A 21,720-nucleotide genomic window follows, 5' to 3' on the forward strand; every position below is an offset into this window, starting at 1 on the left:
CAAGACAGCGCCACCTAGAGTTCAGAACATATAAGGATGTTTTATAAAGATCATACAAAGATATCATACAAAACACGCTCTTGAACATAACAGAATAATTGATTTGCTTATCTTTAGATTGAGCAAAACACTTTTTGAATTATTATTTTGACTTGGCTATATGGTTCTTTTTGAATATTAAAAATATCCGGTTCTTCCGGTTCATTCTTTACAGAAAGTTTCTGTTTTCTCGCTTTTTTTTTCAGTGTTTAGTTTGATTCAGCGAGCATGTTGTGATGGTTTAAAAGCACTTTTGCACTGCATAAATACAATTAATGTGAGATGTGTGTGGGCTGCGATGTGTGTTCGCAGCTTTAAAACATTTGGCTCCATTTGCATGTGCTGAATATAAAACACTTCGTCCTGCGTGCTGCTTTTTCATAATGAATCCTTTTTAAAAACACTTCAGAAATAAAACAAGCTGAATCCATTCTATTGCACTTTTGTGATTTTCATTTGCGTATTGTTTTTAATCATTTTGCTCTTATTGATCAAGTTAATCTTGAGTTAGCAGCCTTTCGTTCATTTCTGACTCAAGATTAGACAAGAATTAGTGAATAAATGAGATTTTGGTAAGACTTTACACTTTTCATTTGCTAACATTAGATCCCTTTGGAAGCTTGTTTCTGCCACTGAATAAAAAATGAATAAAAAAAAACATACTCTGGCTTTTTCTTACAATTCTGACTGTTTTCTTTTGTTGCAATAGTGAGATATTGTGATCCAAACTCACAATTATGAATTATAAAGTCCAATTAAAAACAAACAAGAGTCAGGATTGCTATAGTAAATTATATCATGAAATTCGAAAGAAAACAAATGTCAAAATTGCGAGATTTAAACACGGATACCTGCAATAGTGTACATGAACTAACAAATAAAATTCTTATAAATAATTAATCAATTTTAGTTCATGTTACAGTAATTTAGAAAATTACTAATGCATCATTAACAGCAAAAAGAAAAAAGAAAAGAAAATAAAGTATCTGTTATTTATTTGACCTTAGCTTACGTGAACAATGAACAGTTGCATTTTTATTCATTAACATTAAGAAAGATGACTAAATAATGTAACTAATGTATAGCTCACTGTTAATTATGCATTAACTAGTGTTACGTAACTAATGGGACTTCACAGATGTTCAACACGTACGTTTATTAAAATGTGTGTAAATCATGTAAAATACACATGATGACATGAAAATAAGTCAGACTTCCCAAAACTACAGTAAATGACGACACATTTTCACTTTTATGGTCAAAATGTCTTATTTTGTGATCCATGGAAAGACATATTGGTTTGAAACGAGTAAATAATGATCGTTTTAACCTTCGGGTGAGGTGAGCTATTTCCTTTTTAACGAATAAAATCTCTTTGTCTCGTTATTATAGCTCTGTGTGGAGATGATGGTTCTACTTCTGAACATAAGAAGAGGAAAGATATTACCACAGTCTATCAGCACAAAGATGATAAAAACTGTGTGTCATCACTGAGAAACCAACACACACACACAGACACACACACACACACACACACACACACACACACACAGCTGTGTCAGCCCTTTCAGGGTGGGGTTCCCTTCTCCACTCATGACTCATGCTGGAAATGTGTCATGTGACTCCAGACAGCCAATCAGACGCATCAGAGCAGGGATTCCATGTGTGTGTGTGTGTGTGTGTGTGAGAGAGTTAAAGCTTTAGCTAAACGACACATTAGAGCTTTACACAGAACTGCACTTCACCATTAACTTCCACTCATGGTTATGTGAGGAAATGGAGCTCAGAATAAAATTAAACCATATTCAAAGATGATGTGTGTAGCATATTAAGAGCATCTACACATCTCATATACTCAATCAGGATTGGAACAAATTTTACTAAGGCTGGAAAGCTACCACAGAACACCTTAGCACATGCTTATCAACACCCTGGCAACAACACATTATTTTCCTATTTCTTAAAACCATCATAAATTACACACTAAAGCTGTTTAATGCATTTTTAGCCAAAACGCCATGAAGATGTTAAATATGTCAGTATTTCATCTGAATAGAAAGGATATAAATAAAAAATAAAGGATATTTTGTTATTCTAAAGAATAAAAGCTATGCTTATGTTATGCATCCATGATTCTGCTGTGTTGACTCGGATCACATCAGATTGTGGTTAATCTTGCAGATCATGACTTATATCTACTCTTCCTCTCCCTGCAGTTTGGTAATATAAAGATTCCTCCTTTGAACTCCCACCTCTTCTGTGGGATTTATTGAAATGCCACCTCTTCTGTGGGTTCATATAAAGTTATGATTCGCGAACCCCAAACTGACTCAAATGATTCGCGATCCCTGTTTGAACTCCCGAACCGACTCAAATGATTCGCGAACCCACTACGAACTCACGAACTGATTCAAATGATTCACGATCCCCAAACTTACTCAAATGATTCGCTAACCCTCTTTGAACTCCCGAACTGATTCAATTAAATTTGCGATCCCGCTCCGAACTCCCGAATTGATTCAAATGATTCGCGAACTCACTCCGAACTCCCGAACTGACTCAAATGATTCGCGAACTCACTCCGAACTCCCGAACTGACTCAAATGATTCGCGATCCCCAAACTGACTCAAATGATTCGCGAACCCACTCCGAACTCCCGAACTGACTCAAATGATTCGCGATCCCGCTCCGAACTCTCGAATTGATTCAAATGATTCCCAATCCCCCAACTGACTCAAATGATTCGCGATCCCCAAACTGACTCAAATGATTCGCGATCCCGCTACGAACTCCCGAACTGGTTCAAATAAATGTTGCTATGTGGTTGCTAGGTGTTCTGAGTGGTTTTTATTGTTGCTATGTGGTTTCTAGGTGTTCTGAGTGTTTTTATATTGTTGCTATGTGGTTGCTAGGTGTTCTGAGAGAACATAACAGTCCTGAATTCTTAACACACACACACACACACACACATACACACACAAACAGGCTTCTGCTCGGTGGAGAAAAAAGCCAATTAACATCAATGTCAGCAGTCATTTATTATCCGCAGAAGTGAACACGGGTGACAGCGAGAGGAAGTACCTCCACACCTACTCAATAATGCTCACTCTTTCTCACTCTTTCTCTCTGTTTCTCTCCATATTTCTCTTCTCCTCACCTGTAAAGCAGCAGGCGTTTGTATGCCGTTTGCTGATGGCTTTTCAAGCTCATTGTTCCTCAGATCCCACGTTATATTGACAGAGCCTCATCTGATGTCTGCAAACACACGCACACCTGAACCAGGTGTCTGACGGCGCATCTCTCACACGAGATGAGGACTACAGCCGTCTGACAACACAGGATCTGTCAAGGGGTGAGCTAAATGGATCTTCATAGAAATAATTGTATTTATACCATCTACATATGTATATACTGGTGATTTAAAACTATATACACCAGTCAAAACTTTAAAAGAATTTTAAAAGAAGTCTCTTCTGCTCACCAAGGCTGCATTTATTTGAAAATAATGCATTCCTGTGATCGAATTTCCCAAAAACATGAAGCTGAACAGCTGTTTTCAACATTGATAATAATCAGAAATATTTCTTGAGAATGATTTCTGAAGATCATGTGACACTGAAGACTAGAGTAAAAATTCAGACGCGCATCACAGAAATAAATAACAGTTTAACAGATATTCACAAAGACAACAGCTATTTTAAATAGTAAAAATATTTCACATTTTACTGTATTTTTGATCAAATAAATGCAGCCGTGCTTAGACTTCTGTTTTGATTATTCCAACATTTCACTGGTACTGTAAGACTGAAGAACTGAAAACGTTGAAATGACACACAGTTAATTGTCCTTCACCATAAAGCATGTCAGCGTAACATCTGACCGAACTATAATCACTTCATTTACCACGGGAAAAAAAATCACGTGCGACAGAAACTCAGTAACAGCTTAACCATCACAGCGATGATTGACACCCGCCCACTCCTGTCCGCTCGTGTCATCACACCTGTCATGTGACCAAAGGGTTGCTACAGCACTAAGCAGCTCATTTGTGGAAATGTGGAGAAGTTCACGTGAGCGTTTGTTCGCTGTCTATTCAGGCTTAGATAAGTGCTGCAAGTGTGACGCTGAGCCCTGAGGTCAAAACAGATGCTATTCATGAACAACAGAACCGAGAGACACGAATGGAGATAATTAGAATCTTTCCTGAATAAAAAGGGCAAACGGCTGAGGTATTGAAGAGATTGTGTTTACTTCTTTATTAATCCAAGCAGGGTGGCTGATGGACGTCATTCATTAGGGCTTTCAGGCTTTTCCAGCACACACACACACACACACACACACACACACACACACACAGGTCTGCGCTTGCTGTATGAAGCTCAAATGATGAATCCCTTTGAGTAATTCACAGAGGGCAGTTCGGCATTATGTCGGCTTTCTTGGTCTTGAACAATACAATTCCTTTAAGCGTTTCCCGGCCAGATGAAATCCACAGGCAGAGACAGGGAATTCCCACACAAATCCATCAGGACTGTCATGAACCACCACAGATGTACACTAGCGTTCAAAAGTTTCATCCTTCAGTGTCACATGATCTTCAGAAATCATTCTAATGTGCTGAATTTCTGCTCAAGAAACATTTCTGATTGTTATCAATGTTGACAGCAGTTGTGTTGCTTCACGAGTTTTGTGGAAACCTTAATAGATTTTATTTTTCATGATTCTTTTAATGAATAAAAGGCATTTATTTGAAACAAATAATTTGTAACCTTAGAAATGTCTTTAATACCCCTTTTGTTGAATAAAAGTAAAAACTTATTTTAAAAAACGAATGAAATTAACTGTAATTTTTTGTGTATATGGCTGTTATAAATTATAGTAAACTTTCATACAGTACTTTTATATTTAGGACACTTAAATGCAGGTTTTAATAAATAAGGTCTCTGGTTTCCAAACAGGTTTCCAAAGTAATGCCCCTCCCACTTCCTATTTAGCTCCACCCCCGGTCTGCCATTGGTGTAACTAAATTCACACGTCTTATTTCTGCTTTGACCTTTGACCCCTGCCGCACTGATTACAGCTTTGGAACACTCAAACACAGCTCTTTGTTTTACAGATAACATTGGGGACAGACACTCACCGTAAGAACAGCACTTAAGGAGGATGGGAAATGTTACTGCTGACTGAGAGGGTAAAATCAGCCGCTCTGCGGGTCAGACCGAGAGATAGAGGAGAACGCAAGGTTAATTACATCAGACAGACAGAGAAAATAGAGCATGTGTGGAGGCCTTTCTCGAGGTCCAGCCAATGTCAGCGTTTAATATCGTCCTCCAGTGAAAAAGTCCATCTCCTGTTGTCTCTCACATTAAAATCCACCTACATATTTGTTTAGAGATATTTTGGACTGTTTTGGCTTGTAAAGGGTTCTTGATCTTTGCAAATGTCTCTCTTTTCATTGAAGCAAGTTATTATAGATTATGGACTCATATTTTTGCCTAAAGCAATGGTTTGAAGTTAAAATGTCTCAATGGATTTGCTTCTTACAAACATACAGCTTTTGTTTTCTCCAGATGTTAACTGATGGACTGGAGTGCTACGGATTATTGTGTTGTTTTTTATCAGAGCATTTATTGCTGAGAAAGTGATGGAATGCTACATTTCTCCAAACCTGATGAAGAAACAAACTACATCTACATCTTTGAGTATACACTGTAAACCCGAACAGTGAAAATTTATTTAAAAAATATAATTTCAGTTGGACTTAATTTAAATGGAAGTTCATTGGACTTAATTGAAATAAGTTCTCTCAAAAGGCTGTTGTAGTAAGGTGAACTTAAAATGATTGTGTTTTCTAGTTCCCAGCATGCTTTGCATCAACCATAACATTAAAAGAAATATAGAAATGAAGTGTTATTTTGTTTGTTTTTACACAAGATTTATATAGAGAGACATAAGTTAGTACTTCAATGTTGTGTTATGTTAGGATTTACATATGTTTCTGTTATGTTGGTTTTGTAGTGTTACCGTTGTGGTGAAGAGTAGAGCCTGTGTTTAGCTTGAGGATGGAAAGCAAAATTTAAAGGCTATATATATTGCATGATGATTGAATAATTATATGCAAGTATTGTGAGTCTTTTTCATAACTAGTACATACCAGTGTGCTGTTGTTACTTTGTTTACTTAAATATTTTCCACAAATGTTTTGAGTATTCCTGACTTACCAGGTTTACAGTGCAGGTTTTCAGCTAATTTTCATTTTTCTGTGAACTGTTCCTTTAAGTTAGGAGTTATCAAAGAAGGTAGGTAATGTGTACTAAAGTTCAAAGCATGTCTTTGTGTCTGCTTAATGAGTTATGAGCAGCATCATTTCTGAAAGTTTGCATGCAGGAAGTGAATGCTTTGGCAGACAGTGGAGAATTTAAACAGGCACCAATTACACCCTTCCCATCCGCCTACAAAGGTCTTCATCATCACCCTGCAGGTGTGAGTTTTATCAGTAAGCAGGAACAGGGTCTCTCTCTCACACACACACACACACACACACACACTTTACTAACAGCTCCCTGTTTTCCAGGTTATTTGCATGAAATTAGACGCCCACTGATGCACGTAATTGCATATCAATTAAAACCAACATCACATGTCCAGAAGATGATGTAGAGATATCTGAGAACATTGTGTTGCTATTTACAAAGCTTTGTACTTTCTCCAGTGCTGTATCTATGTGTGTGTATACAGTATATGTATATTTATTTGAACCATTAAGATGTTTTTGTTAGTTTTACCTTTGGTCACATGATGATTATAGATGATCGGATCATTGCCTGATTTCTGTCCCACAATCCTTTGCTCTAATCAATATATCACCATGGCAACATGCCGCCCTCTCACACTCACAGGAACAGTCTTGAGAGGATTGGAGGCGGAGTTATTCAAATCAAAGAGAGCATGCTAATAATTACAGGGTCACCAGTGAAACTACAGCTGTCTGGAAATATGTGTGTGCATGTGAGCACAATATTGCATTTTTTATTGGATTTTATTGAATAACCATAAAATCACATAATGTCCATGTATAGTATTACAGTACATTATATGTAGTGATAGACAAATATATTATCACCAATGTGTGTATATATACATTTCTTAATTTAACTATTTACAAATAATTGCAATAGTTTAGATTTGAAATGATCAATTAGATAAATTTATTACAAATTAAATATGATGACTATGAGGTTTTAATATATATATATATATATATATATATATATATATATATATATATATATATATATATATATTATTATTATTATTTATTTATTTATCTTACTATATCCCGTTAAAGCATTTAATTAAATCAACCACTGAAATAAATCAAATTTAATCTGAACATGTGTATATAATTTTACTAAAGCTTTGGCAATGTAAAGCTGTTTTTACCATGCCAGTAAAGTTTCTTGAATGGTAAGAGAGAAGGAAACTTTATTAGTGCCCATTTGAGCTGAAAAACTGGAAACAGCTGGTGTTGGATGTGAATGCGAGGGCATTAGCATATTTATTGCGGCCGTTAGAATGAGCAGGGAACCCTGCACTCTTCCTTCCTGCATCTTCATCCCTCTTTTGATTCTCAAGACTTCCAAGAGGAGGAGAGCTGAATGATAGAGTTCGGGGTTGAGAGGCCGGATAGGATGTGAGATGCATTTCTCTCCCAACAGCTCTCCGGGGAACCGTTATAGCTCTAAACAAAACAGAAAACCCTCCTCGAGGCAGGAACTCATTTCACACAAGCTCCTCGACTTCATTTTATGCCTTTGTGATGTTAATGGACACTGACTTGAAAACCCATCAGAACTCAGTGCTGTGAACTTCAGCTGAAACTCTGGAGCTTCTGATGCCAGCTGATGTCACGGATCCGAGGGGAGGCGATCGTGAACGTTTCCTTTCATATTCACTTGTGCATTTGGGTCTGTTCTGTGTGGTTATACTCTATACAAGATCATATAGAGTCTGTTATATATTCATCTGATCTACGATATTCTGTTATATGGTTCTGAGTAGATCTGTTTTGTGCAGATGCGGATGGTTCTTTATAGATCTATTTTGTGAAAATGTGATGTACGTGGTTCTGTGTGATTCTTAGTAGAGATATTTAATGTAACTTTGTGGTTCTGTAGGGTTTGTACAGTAGATCTGTATGTTTTTGATCTATGATGTTCTGTTTCAGATTCTAAGATCTGTTCAAATCTGATCTGTGTGGTTCTACAGGGTTCTCTAGTTCTCTAGTGTATGAATCTGGTGTGTGGTGTTTGTTCTGGATGCTTCAGCTCTACCTTGCACTCTCAGACACCTGCTCTTCCACAAGTGACATCACTAGCCATTTTATTTTATTATTTATTTGTTTTAAATTGAATCTCTCAACATTTTACAAAAGCAGGTGGTGAAGACAACATAAAAGAGCAACACCTACACTCTCCACTTCCTGCAATGTCACTTGCAATGGACACAAATCGTGTGTTTTGCCAATGGAGAAAATAAGCTGTGGTGGTTAAATGATTAAAACTATTTTTTTTTTTTTTTTTAGATATGCAGGTCTTGTCTTTTTCTCCTACAGGTGACTTGCACTGTACGTTATGGTACTAGATTAGTTTTAATCGTTTTTCCATTGGCAACATGCAGGATTTGTGTCGATTGCAAGTGATGTTGCAGGAAGTGGAGAGTGAAGTTAGGTGAAGCGACATTAATATTTTGTTCTCTTTATGTTGTCTTCACCACCTGGCTACTTTTGTAAAATGTTGAGGGATTCAATTTAAAATAAATAAAATAAAATAAAATAAAAAAGACTGCAAGTGACGTCACTTGCGGAAGCGCAGGTGTATGAGAGAGCACGTGCCCGAGTCCAGTGCAGTTCTATGTGTTCTCTTCTTCAGAACCTTGGAGAGCTCCATTCCCACTGTCCCGCGCGAGTCTGAGCAGATCACGTGATCTCCTGCCTGGCGATGAGTCGCCTTCAGAACAACAGTGCCGCAGTTTTTTTCTTATTGATGCATGAGTGTCGGGGGAAGCGCAGAAAGTTAAAAACACCGAAACACGAGTCACTCCAACAAAAGCAGGAAAAAGCCCCAGAGCCTCCAGAGAATCGTGACTCGCGGAGAAAGAGCAATGCGTCACGGGTGGGTGTGGTCTTCGTATCCACGCATACAGTCATCAAATATCCTCACTATGATCCTAACGTGCTCATTCTGCTCCCCTGCCCCCCGTCGCGTTACATTCAGCGGGGCTGCTCGCTTTACAACTATTGATTCCTCTCTCTCTCTCTCTCCCTCCCTCCTTCTATCTCTCTCTCTCTCCATCACTTCTTATCTTTTCTTCAAGTGCTGCAGAGAGCGCGGCCGCTGCTGCATTGTGAGGAGAGAAAGAATAACGCTAAAGGAAGATCCGCGTTCACGCGCTCAGATGGCCGCGCGCCCGTGAAATCTGGACTCGCGCACATTCGGTAAGTGATTGAGTTTTTCTGCAGGTTTTACGCACGAGTCTAAAACGTAAAATTAACTTTAGCTTCATACGGGGAACGTTCACACGGACGCGTTGATGCATTTGCAAGGTTTCGGCACGCATTTAAAAAAAAAAGTTGAAGTGTTTTTAACATAACACGCCAGGTTACAAATGCAACACAAAGACGCAAATCTTAAGCTTGTGTAATTAATAATTACAGCGGAACGCGTCCCGTGTAAACGCTTCTAATTAAAAGCGGTGTCGAGTCGGATTTATATTTATGGCGTTTCATCTGTGATTAAAAAAAATTCTCTTGAAGTGTGTAGCCTATAAAAAAAAATAAAAAATTAAAAAAAGCCAAGAATGCAAAACGCATGAAACAATTACTGTAAGTTATCTTGTATGTCAGTTTAGTCGGATTTAAATATTGATTTTGCTCAAAGGTAATAAAGTCAGGGGTAATAATTAATATGCAAACACATATATATTATGTGTGAATGATATTTTTCAAATTAAAATGGACTGTGTTAGGGTGGACATTTAAAATGATAGAATTTGAGATTTTAATCAGGAATTTACGAGGTTGTGCGCCGTTGCTTAATTTATATGTGTTCAAAAAAGTAAAAAACTGTTATTTGTAATCCATTATAAATTCATTTTGGATTTAAGAGGCAGAAATATTGTTCAAGAGCAAATATTCAATATTTTAAAGCTTTTTACACTGTATTTTCACCCCCTGGGGAATACAAAAGTAGAAAATCTTTTTCTGATATATATATACAAAATTGGTATGCATGTGTGTCAAGCTCCGAAAAGGACCAAAACACCATATAATCAGTTCAAAAAGTTCATTTTTTGAGTCTTTTGAAGTCAGAACAGACCACACGTGACGTCATTAGAATCAAACAACAGCATTGGTTAATGTAACATGATGTCACTGACACGTCAGAGAATCATGATTAGATTTGATTCTGTTCCACATGCAAAGCATCATATAACTTGAGAAGGCATGGAATAAATTTGAATGGATCACTTTTATGATAAGTTCACTGCTTTTTTGTCGCTTGACGAAAAAAAAAAGCCATTTTACATGATAAATATTCTTTAAAATGATACATTTGTATTAAGAGAGAGTAACGAATGACAGATTTTGGTTTAAAATATTCCTTTAAGTAGTAAACATGGAAAAAAGTATTCTGAGTACTATAGATGATGAATGTGTGTGTGTGTGTGTGTGTGTGTGTGTGTGTGTTTTTTTAAGTTGCTCAAGGGCTCCCAGTGGTGTCCTGGATTATAGAAAGAGAAAAAGAGAGAGTCACTTTAGGATCTTGTTCCCTAACAGAGCAAAATTTGTGTGACTGTCACAAGATGACAGAAATCCACCTGAAAATGAGTCATGGAGGTGCATGTGTGTGTGTGACGGAAAGATAAAACGGAGAGGGATGGCGATTGATTCCCATGCACAATGTCAAGACAGGCCAAATCTCATTACGGGGCGCAGCTTGCGTCAGAGCCGGACGGTGATTGATGCCTTTTCCCGGTTTGCTGGCGATTCACGTGCAGGCCAATGACTTTTTTGCCAAGTGGTAGTAAACGGGTGAAAGCTGCGGTGCGTGAAACAACCTGCCTGAGAGAAAGAGAGATGCGCTGAATACACAACTACAGTGTTGTCCTGTAACTGGAAATGTAGCTTTACTACAGTAATAAGTAGCTTTTTGGATAGACTTACTTCTCTCTTTCTTTTTTGCACATCGTGGTATCAATGTATCCTTTGGGTGAACTGTATTGTATTGTAAGTATAATGTGTGGCAATGATTCAGTACCACAGTTGTTCTCATAATACCCAAGTATTACCATCTGATACCTTCACTTCACCTTTTATAAGCGGTTTTAGTTGAAATCTCACTGTGTTGACCAGTTTTAACCTGCACATCTGCATTAGACTGTGTGTTTGCTTGGACTGCTCCTTTGACATTTAACATTTTTATGAGAAGAATGATTCACTTTTATTCAGGTGAACCACATATATTTTAAGTCAAATATATCCCACTGAGGTGAAGCTTTTGTGCTTTCGGAAATATTACATTTTATTATATTTAATAGACTTTTAATCTAATAGTTTTATATATATTTATTATTATTATTATTATTATTTATTCATATTTATATAAAAATACAAAATAATATATAGTAATTTGTTTAATAAAATCAAATCATACATTATACATAATATAATAAGCACACACACACACACACACACACACACACACACATGTAAGCTTAAAACAGTATATAATCAATTGGTCTTTTAATTTAGATAGCTTTTCCAGGTTATGCACAGGTGTGGTGTATTGATGCTCTCTCTCTCTCTCTGTGTCTCTCTCTCTCTGTGTCTCTCTCTCTCTGTCTCTCTCTCTCTCTCTCTCTCTCTCGTGTATGAATGTGTCAGCTGATCAGTGGAGGGGATCAGACAAAGAGTCCCTCAGCACACAGAGCTGTGACCTTTGACCTGTAGTCTGAGCCACTGACAGGAAAAGCACAGACATTCATTTTACACACAGTACCCTGTAACCCGCTGTGTGATATATATATATATATATATTGTATTTCAAGCCTATAGTTTTTACTTTATAGGTAATAGATCAAACTGTAGGAATCTGTCTACATTAGACACACACACACACACACACACACACACACACACTCCGCTGCCTTGCTGGAGAGTCCCAGTGACCAGTGAAGCCTTCAGCTATCCATCATTACATTACTGCAGGATACACGTGTGTGTGTGTGTGTGTGTGTGTGTGTGTGTGTGTGTGTGTGTGCAGTCTTCAGTTGTGTAAGAAGTTTAGTGTTTTTTTTACCAAACCACCGAGTTTTATGAACCACAGATCTGTTTTCTGCAAGGTGATCCAGGGACAGTGGAATACAGCACGACCTTCTTCATGCAACTTTATAATTACTCCCTCCAACACATCAACAAACACTAGTCGTTAAGTGTTGAAGGTGTGTGTGTGTGTCCTGATGTTACACGTATTGAGTGCAGTTACCTGTTTGTGGAGGGGTCAAACCTTTCGGCTTATGGCTGATGCTGCAGCGTCCCACGAGTTCACCCCCCGACCGCGCTCAGATTGGGGTTAATGCAGAAAAACGGGTGTCGCATTGATTACATCAGCCCTCGAATGATGTCATCGTTACGTCAGGGACTGCCTTTATTTGGTCTAAGAGGAAATGATGCCATGCTTTGCTGGTTTTAGGTCTGGGTTTTGCCGCAGTGTTCCGGACATGTCGTTTTGAGGGAAAGCAAGTTTTATTTTTTTATTTTTTTATAATTTTAAAGAAAATGCTGCATTCATTTGCCCAGATTTGTGATTGATTGATTGATCAGTTGTTACGTGTTACGGGTCAAGTCTATCACGTCATGTCTTCTTACAGTATTTCATGTTAAGTGTATACTGTACAGGGTGTGAGAGAGAAAGCGTGCGTGTTCCCCTCCGTGATTAATGAGGGTTCTCCGACAGCATCAGCGGCTCGTGAAACACGACTGTTAGAGAATCATTCGTTTGGTTTCAGCCGAATCTGGACAGATTTCGCTGATTTTTCAGGAAAATAGGCCATACACAAGACCGACTCATTTCTGAGATTCAGTTAATTTGATTTATTTGTTGTTTTATGTCTTCATGTGTTCCCAAACCATGCAATTTGATATTTTAAATCAGTTTTAATAAATGACAATGCTGAATATTATAATCGAGTTTATGCTTTTTCACAGCAAAAACCTTTCCATGCATTTACAGTCTGTGAACTTATTAAAAATAAATTAATCGCTGACGAATCACATTTTTTTAATAATCAAAATCAGAATGAGATTCATTTTTAATTTGAAATTGTTTTTTAATTGTATTTATATTATACATAAATAAATGTTTCTTAATGTTTTAATCTGTTTTGGTTTCAGGGACTAAAACAGCAAAATTTTAAAAAAAGTTCTTTCTGGAGCTAGAATAGAGTAGAGTAGAGTAGAGTAGAGTAGAGTAGAGTAGAGTAGAATAGAATAGAATAGAGTAGAGTAGAGTAGAATGGAGTAGAATAGAGTAGAGTAGAGTATAATAGAATAGAGTAGAGTAGAGTATAATAGAATAGAATAGAGTAGAGTAGAATAGAATAGAGTAGAGTAGAGTAGAATAGAGTAGAGCAGAGTAGAGTATAATAGAATAGAGTAGAGTAGAGTATAATAGAATAGAATAGAGTAGAGTAGAGTAGAGTAGAGTAGAATAGAGTAGAGTAGAATAGAGTAGAGTAGAGTATAATAGAATAGAGTAGAGTAGAATAGAGTATAATAGAATAGAGTAGAGTAGAGTATAATAGAATAGAGTAGAATAGAATAGAATAGAGTAGAGTAGAGTAGAGTAGAATAGAATAGAGTAGAATAGAATAGAGTAGAGTAGAGTATAATAGAATAGAGTAGAGTAGAATAGAGTAGAATAGAGTAGAATAGAGTAGAGTAGAGTAGAGTAGAGTAGAATAGAGTAGAATAGAATAGGGTAGAGTAGAGTAGAGTAGAATAGAGTAGAGTAGAGTAGAATAGAGTAGAATAGAATATAATAGAGTAGAGTAGAATAGAGTAGAGTAGAATAGAATAGAGTAGAGTAGAATAGAGTAGAGTAGAGTACAATAGATTAGATTAGAGTAGAGTAGAATAGAATAGAGTAGAGTAGAGTAGAATAGAGTAGAGTAGAGTACAATAGATTAGATTAGAGTAGAGTAGAATAGAGTAGAGTAGAATAGAGTAGAGTAGAATAGAGTAGAAGAGAGTAGAGTAGAATAGAATAGAATAGAACCTCTGTGTGATGCACCAAACATCTGGAAGTGTTTGGAGTGGAAGGACTGAGGTATTGATGCTCTTTACTGTGGAACTGAATTGAATAGTTGTGGACTTCTTCATCACAGATGGAATATTCTCTGTTATATTTTCTGGTTTTCTCATTCTCAGGAATATCTGGTATGTGTCAAAGAGATTCACTGAGTTTACTGGGGTCAGAGAAAGCGAGTGTGTGTTTATTTTTCAGATGTGAGGAGATCTTCTGTGTTCATTCTTCAGAGATGCACATATGTGTGTGTGAAGTGTCAGTGTCCTGTAATGTCTGCGTGCGGAGGTCTCTTCTTCTTCATTATTCTTTATCATGACTCTGTCCTGGTAATGTCCACATCTCTTCCTGTGGAGGTGAACAGTGTGAATGCAGTTAAACTGGGCTCTCCGTGCCTGATTTATGGCTCTCCTGTGTTTCTGCAGGGCACATGAACACCTGAGATCTGCAACGCTTTCACTTTTTCAATTACAGCTATTCAGTTAAAACCAAAAATACCTAACTAATTCAGATCTGAAGTAGACTGAAATTGATGATTATATTATATTATTATAATTATTCATATTATATTATTATATTATTATTATTCATAATTTTAATTCGATATTATGTTTGGTTAAATTATTTTATTTATTATTTTTATTTAGCTGTATATACAATAAAAGTAATTTATTTACTTTTAATTTGGTAAATTTTTATTTAGTTTAAAATAAATTTATTATTTATATTGATTTAGATATTTTTTTAGAATAGTAACTTTTGTACTTCATTTTTTATTTTATATATATATATATATATATATATATATATATATATATATATATATATATTGTCACGGGAGGAGCACAAGACAGACACAGTGGGCGTGGCGTCAGGCCTCGGAGAGGCTTTTATTAACAGAAATCATAAAACAAAGGGAATAAAAGTGGCCAAAGGGGGAAAGTGTCCAAAATAACAGGGAATCTGGTGTCCTCGTCGTGCTGCGGGGTTTGTGTAGGTCGGGCAGTGTTCATCAAGGAAGGGTCCAGGTAAGGGGCGGAGTCCGGCGGCCGCACGCGCTCCCCTCCTTGGTCCGGGGCGCGAGGGGCGGCGGCTTCCTCTAGCGGCCACATCTCTCTCGTCGGCCGCGGCGCTGGTAGGGGATGGACGGCCCGGCATCCTGGCCCGTCGGCCGTGTATACGGGTGCGGTTCCCATCCGGATCGCGGGTCCGGCAGCTCACGTCTTGGTGGCGCGGGAGTCCCTCAACGCACCCTTCCTGGACCCACGAGGACACCAGTGTGCATGCACGGGGAAGAGACCGGTCTCCCGAGGAGAGGCGCGTTGGGCTTTTAAACAGCGGCGGTAATGAGGCTCCACTTCCTTCAGGTGTGCCCCATCACACGCCGCCAGCCCTGACTCGTCCAGCGCCCCTCCTCTCACACACCCACTCCAGTCGGGAGCCTGGTGAAGGGCGGCGATTTAGGACGGGGTGCCGGTGACAATCAGGGAGGAGGCAGCTGACTCGTCACATTCCCCCTCCCAAGCGACATCCCCGTCCCCAGGGCGCCACCCACACGGGAGTGCTACCATCCTCAACCAGGCTCCAAACGGTCGGAGTGGGCGGGGCTTCCTCTCCGGGCGGTCCTCCCTCTCGCAGCGCACCAGAACAGGGACAGAGAAACCGGGTTTTAGTGACAGCCTCAACCAACCACAGGGTAAAATGACAATGGCAAAGTCACTTACCCCTTGTGTGGCTGGGAGGCTGTCCCCAGTTTTCCTCCGTCCCAGTCTGGGTTCTCACGAACGTTTGCAAGCGAGAGGGAGTGACGTCACCAGACGTTTCCCAACTGCGCTGTCTAGGCTCCGCCTGCCCGCATTCTCCACCAGTGTCACGGGAGGAGCACAAGACAGACACAGTGGGCGTGGCGTCAGGCCTCGGAGAGGCTTTTATTAACAGAAATAATAAAACACAGGGAATAAAAGTGGCCAAAGGGGGAAAGTGTCCAAAATAACAGGGAATCTGGTGTCCTCGTCGTGCTGCGGGGTTTGTGTAGGTCGGGCAGTGTTCATCAAGGAAGGGTCCAGGTAAGGGGCGGAGTCCGGCGGCCGCACGCGCTCCCCTCCTTGGTCCGGGGCGCGAGGGGCGGCGGCTTCCTCTAGCGGCCACATCTCTCTCGTCGGCCGCGGCGCTGGTAGGGGATGGACGGCCCGGCATCCTGGCCCGTCGGCCGTGTATACGGGTGCGGTTCCCATCCGGATCGCGGGTCCGGCAGCTCACGTCTTGGTGGCGCGGGAGTCCCTCAACGCACCCTTCCTGGACCCACGAGGACACCAGTGTGCATGCACGGGGAAGAGACCGGTCTCCCGAGGAGAGGCGCGTTGGGCTTTTAAACAGCGGCGGTAATGAGGCTCCACTTCCTTCAGGTGTGCCCCATCACACGCCGCCAGCCCTGACTCGTCCAGCGCCCCTCCTCTCACACACCCACTCCAGTCGGGAGCCTGGTGAAGGGCGGCGATTTAGGACGGGGTGCCGGTGACAATCAGGGAGGAGGCAGCTGACTCGTCACATTATATATATATAATAAAATGTATAAAGTATATAGTAAAAATTCTCTGTCTTTCTCTCGAGAGAAGAGAGAATTAAAATATGACTCTGTTTCTTCTCTCCATAGTTCCCTTCTGCTCTGAGTGAATGAAGCTGTCTGTCAGAAGGAACCACATACATCACACTCTCCTTTCTTTCTCCAGACCCCTCGACTCTGATCTCGTTCCCCGAAACTCACGTTTGATTCCTGACTGCTGGAATCCACTTCTGCTGCCAAACAGCTGAACTCTGCCCAGATGGAGGACCCCTACAGAGACAGGACGTCTCTGGTCAAAGGCGCTCGTGACATCGCCAAGGAGGCCAAACGCCACGCCGCCAAGAAGGTCAGCAAAGTGGTGGACCGCGCTTCGAACGAATACAGCAGCCGCAGCTACAACCGCTTTGAAAATGAGGACGCCGATGAAGACTGTTACCAGGACGGCCAGGCTCAGCGAGAGGATGACGAGGGATCCAGCGATGCCACAGAGGGCCACGACGACGAGGATGAAATATACGAGGGCGAGTACCAGGGCGTGCCTGCAGGGGGCGGGGCTACGGATGGGCGTGGCCAGGTGGCGATTGGCCAGCTGTTGACGGATGGAATGAAGGACAAGCGTGAGCTGGAGAAGGAGAGAGAGGCGGATGAAGAGGAGCTGGCGCAGCAGTACGAGCTCATCATCCAGGAGTGTGGACACGGACGCTTCCAGTGGCAGCTGTTCTTCGTGTTGGGCCTGGCGCTCATGTCTGACGGGGTGGAGGTGTTCGTGGTGGGCTTTGTGCTGCCCAGTGCTGAGACGGACATGTGTGTGCCCAACTCTGGAGCTGGATGGCTGGGTGAGTGATGAAAGAATAGCACAAACAAACAAATAAAATACTACTTTCATGAAGTTTGGAAGTAGTTTGAAAAAAAAGCCAAAGCATCAAGCACGAGAAAACACAATGCATTATGATCTGGTAAAAGGTTGTCAGTGCAATCAAACAGTATTTTTTATTTTCAATATTTAAAATGAATAATTTTAACATCTATATATATTATGCATCCAGTCAATCTACAATATTTGCTGAAATTTCTAGCTAGAAATTATAGGCAAAAATGGAATAAAAAAAAAAAAAACGTTTCCAAAAAAATATGAAGCAGCACAACTGTGTTCAACATTGATAATAATCAGAAATGTTTCTTGATCCTTGATCGGTAAATCAGTAGCTTTATAAGAATGATTTCTGAAGAATCAAGTGACACTGAAGACTGGAGGAATGATGCTGAAATTTCATCTTTAAATCACATAAATAAATTTCATTTTAAAATATATTCAAATAAGAAAAAAAAAATGAAATTGTAATAATTTATAAAAAAAAAAAAACTTTATTTTTCAAATAAATGCAGCCTTGGTGAACAGAAGAAAATCGACCAGCCACAAACTTTTGAACTGTAGAGAAAATTCTAAATGTGACCAGTGTACTTTATCTCACTATTTAGATATGAAAGCACACATGAAGTATCCAGTGTTAGAGATTCAGCTGAAGCACCTCTGCTGTCTTAAACCGCAGGCTGTGGGATGGATTCTGGAGCTGAGCCTATATTAATCATCTCTGTCTTTGTTCCAACACATTTCTGTCTGTACTCACACGCTTTAAAGACCACAAGCTGCTTTTTTCCACCCTTTGATGTAATGGAGGTTTTTTCCCTTGTGTGTGTGTGTGTGTGTGTGTGTGAGGGCTTGTGTTTGGTGTGTAATGTTGGTGGTTGGGTGGTGTTTGCCAGTGATACCGTCCTGTGTCGTGCTTGTTTCATGGTTCTCTGTGTGTGTGTGTGTGTGTGTGTGTGTGTGGGTAGAGACTGCTGTTGTATTGTTTAATGATCTCTCTGGGTCTGGATGAGTTTAATGTTTCGGCAGCAGGTCGTGCAGCACATTTTTTGGGCTGGGCAGATTTGAGCTTATTTAAGAGGAACTGGAGTGTGTGTGTGTGTGTGTGTGTGTGTATTTCCTTCACTCTTTCTGTTATATAAGTTTATATTTACCTATTATATGCTATTCATGTACGTGCATACATAAAACATAAACCAAATTAAAGAGCTGATGTTTTCCATGTGTTTTTTAGATGTTTAGACAGAACACTGTCATGTTTAGCATCTACTGTATATTAATTACTTGGCAGTTTATTATAATCATTTAAGAAGTATATGCAATAATAAGTTGCTTAGGTAGTCTCCACATTTTGGATATACAGTATTTTCCCCCACATTCTGTTTTTTTTTTCTGATTTGGTTTTTGCTTTAAGGGACATTTTAATAGTAACATTCGATTTTAGTATTTAGAAAGCATATCTTATTAGCTGAATTCATGAAACATACAATTTATGAAAAGTTTTAAATATCGTTTTAGGGCCTAGTAAAATTCAGTTAATTTAAATTATTTTTATTTTTTAACAAATCAGGTTTTCTGGATTCAATTATGGTTTAATTGCATTTTAATATCCAAGAGTGTCTAATCAATTGAATTGGTAAAACTTTGGGCCCTTTGATTTATTTTTTTATTTTTTTTCTGGATTAAAGATTTAATACAAATATATTACCAGGTGTAATAACATGAAAGCATAAAATATTATTCAATCATTATTTTAAAATATAATTAAATTGAAACTTTAACAAAATTAAAACTAAAACATAAACAAAAAATATTATTATTACTTCCTTTGAGAAGTAAATTCTTCTGTACAATGTTAATATATTTAATTACTTAAAATGACGATTTTCCATGACGATGTTTGCGTTTCTGTGTATATGTGACATGGCAATAGTTTTTATCAAATGAAAACCGCTTCATTGCATCAGCAGCAGCTGCTGTCATTCATTATATAGTGATTGGCTGTAATTGTGTTGCATCTTGCAGCATTTTATCATTTTAGCGAGCACAGAAAAATGACTCGTCTCCAGTGTTGGACGAAGTACACAAATCAAGTACTTGAGTAAAAGTACAGATACGTATAATAAAATATTACTCCAGTAAAATTAAAAGTACTCCTTTTTCAATTTTACTCAAGTGAAAGTACAAAAGTACTAAATTTTTTATGTACTTAAGTAAAAAAGTACTGAAAGATAGATGTTTGCAATTTTATACAGGCTAATTTTATTTTATATTAGCACATTTTTTTATTTTTATTTTTATAATCCTACTGCTCAAAATACCTGGGATTTTTTCCAAAATAACCACTATATGGAGTCAAGATATATTTTTGTTGTTGATATGGACTACGCTGACGAGAGTAATGTTCACTGTGAAGCTTACACTGTGATGAACCTGAGAGAAAACAGAGATGACCATCTGATCTTCACCAGTAAGAACAAAGTGTTTTAAAGTTTGTTGTTTTACAGAACATCACAGTTATATATGATAAGGCCTGAAGATTTTAAGGAAAATATAATTATATTTTCATAATGATTTTTTTCCTTCTCAAACCTTGTCTGGGGTGTAAAAACACCCCTGGCCAAATGGGGTGCCTCTTCCCCTCTTTGATAATTACTGTAGTAACCATGTTTCATGTCTTTTCTCCCCAGATGTTATATATATATATATATATATATATATAGGTGGTTGAATAAAAATATTTGGACATTATTTATAAAAATGACCTCAAGTTAGCACCAGCAAGCTTGTTAGCTAGACAGTTAGCATCAGCTAACAATATTTACTTATTTTCAGTACGGTTATGAATAACGTCCTTAATAACAATGGATGAAAAGTTTAGAGCTCTACTGATGATTAAGTCTAGAGTGTGTCCACCTTTGTGTGTGGGTCCATGTACATAGACAGGTTAAAAAAAGCCTCAAGTCAAATATTAATTTATCACCAATTAACTGTTTGACAAACACTTCCTGCTTCGATGTCTAGATCTGAATTTAAAAAAATCTCAAACATGCTCCGAAGTGGCGATCTGAATCTACCGAGTCGCGAACAGGCTCCGAAGTGCCGATCTGAATCAACCGAGTCGCGAACAGGCTCCGAAGTGCCGATCTGAATCAACCGAGTCGCGAACAGGTTCCGAAGTGCCGATCTGAATCAACCGAGTCGCGAACAGGCTCCGAAGTGCCGATCTGAATCAACCGAGTCGCGAACAGGCTCCGAAGTGCCGGTCTGAATCAACCGAGTCGCGAACAGGCTCCGAAGTCCCGATCTGAATCAACAGAGTCGCGCACACCTCCGAATTGCCGATCTGAAAACTTCGACCAAAGAATGTAAAAATTTTTTTTTATCAATTTCTCTAATAACTCTATACTCTAATAACTCTACAAATCTATGAAAGACTCAGATCACGTGTCTAAAAATAAATCGCTATAGTAAAAGAGAAATAATAAGAGGAGTGAAGTTTCCTACCGTTCTCTGTTTGGTCCTCACGCGCGTCTGACGCTCTGCGGCGCGTCTCCGCCCCTCACACGCGCGTTTACAGTGCTAAATTAATCATCTTTGCTAATTATTATACATTTACTTCATTGTCAGCTCCAGGTACTTCATTTATTATTGTTCATTGAACTGTTTGAAACAAAAAAAGGTTGTATTTCAGTAATAATTCTAAATTATCAAAATAAAATAAAATAATGGTTTCTATTTTAATATCCTTTAAAATATAATCTATTTCCTTGATGTGCAGCTGTATTTTGAGCATCATTCCTTCAGGCTTCAGTGTCACATGATCTTTAGAAATCATGAAAATATGATGATTTATTATTAGAACTATTAATAGTTGTGCTACCAA

The 21,720-nt window shown here is 38.8% G+C and overlaps 1 protein-coding gene across 1 annotated transcript in view; it reads left to right on the forward strand.

Annotated features, from left to right (window-relative positions):
- The first annotated feature begins 9,264 nt into the window (after positions 1-9,264).
- LOC127942346 (synaptic vesicle glycoprotein 2C-like) overlaps positions 9,265-21,720 on the forward strand; it is a 37,748-nt gene continuing 25,292 nt past the window's right edge. The window contains exons 1-2 of the mRNA XM_052538034.1: positions 9,265-9,536; positions 17,057-17,802. Coding sequence (XP_052393994.1) covers positions 17,226-17,802 — 577 coding nt within the window. The 5' untranslated portion in view covers positions 9,265-9,536; positions 17,057-17,225. The remainder of the gene's footprint in view (positions 9,537-17,056; positions 17,803-21,720) is intronic.

The sequence above is a fragment of the Carassius gibelio genome, chromosome A21 (assembly GCF_023724105.1).
Source record: "Carassius gibelio isolate Cgi1373 ecotype wild population from Czech Republic chromosome A21, carGib1.2-hapl.c, whole genome shotgun sequence".
In the NCBI taxonomy this organism is placed as follows: domain Eukaryota; kingdom Metazoa; phylum Chordata; class Actinopteri; order Cypriniformes; family Cyprinidae; genus Carassius; species Carassius gibelio.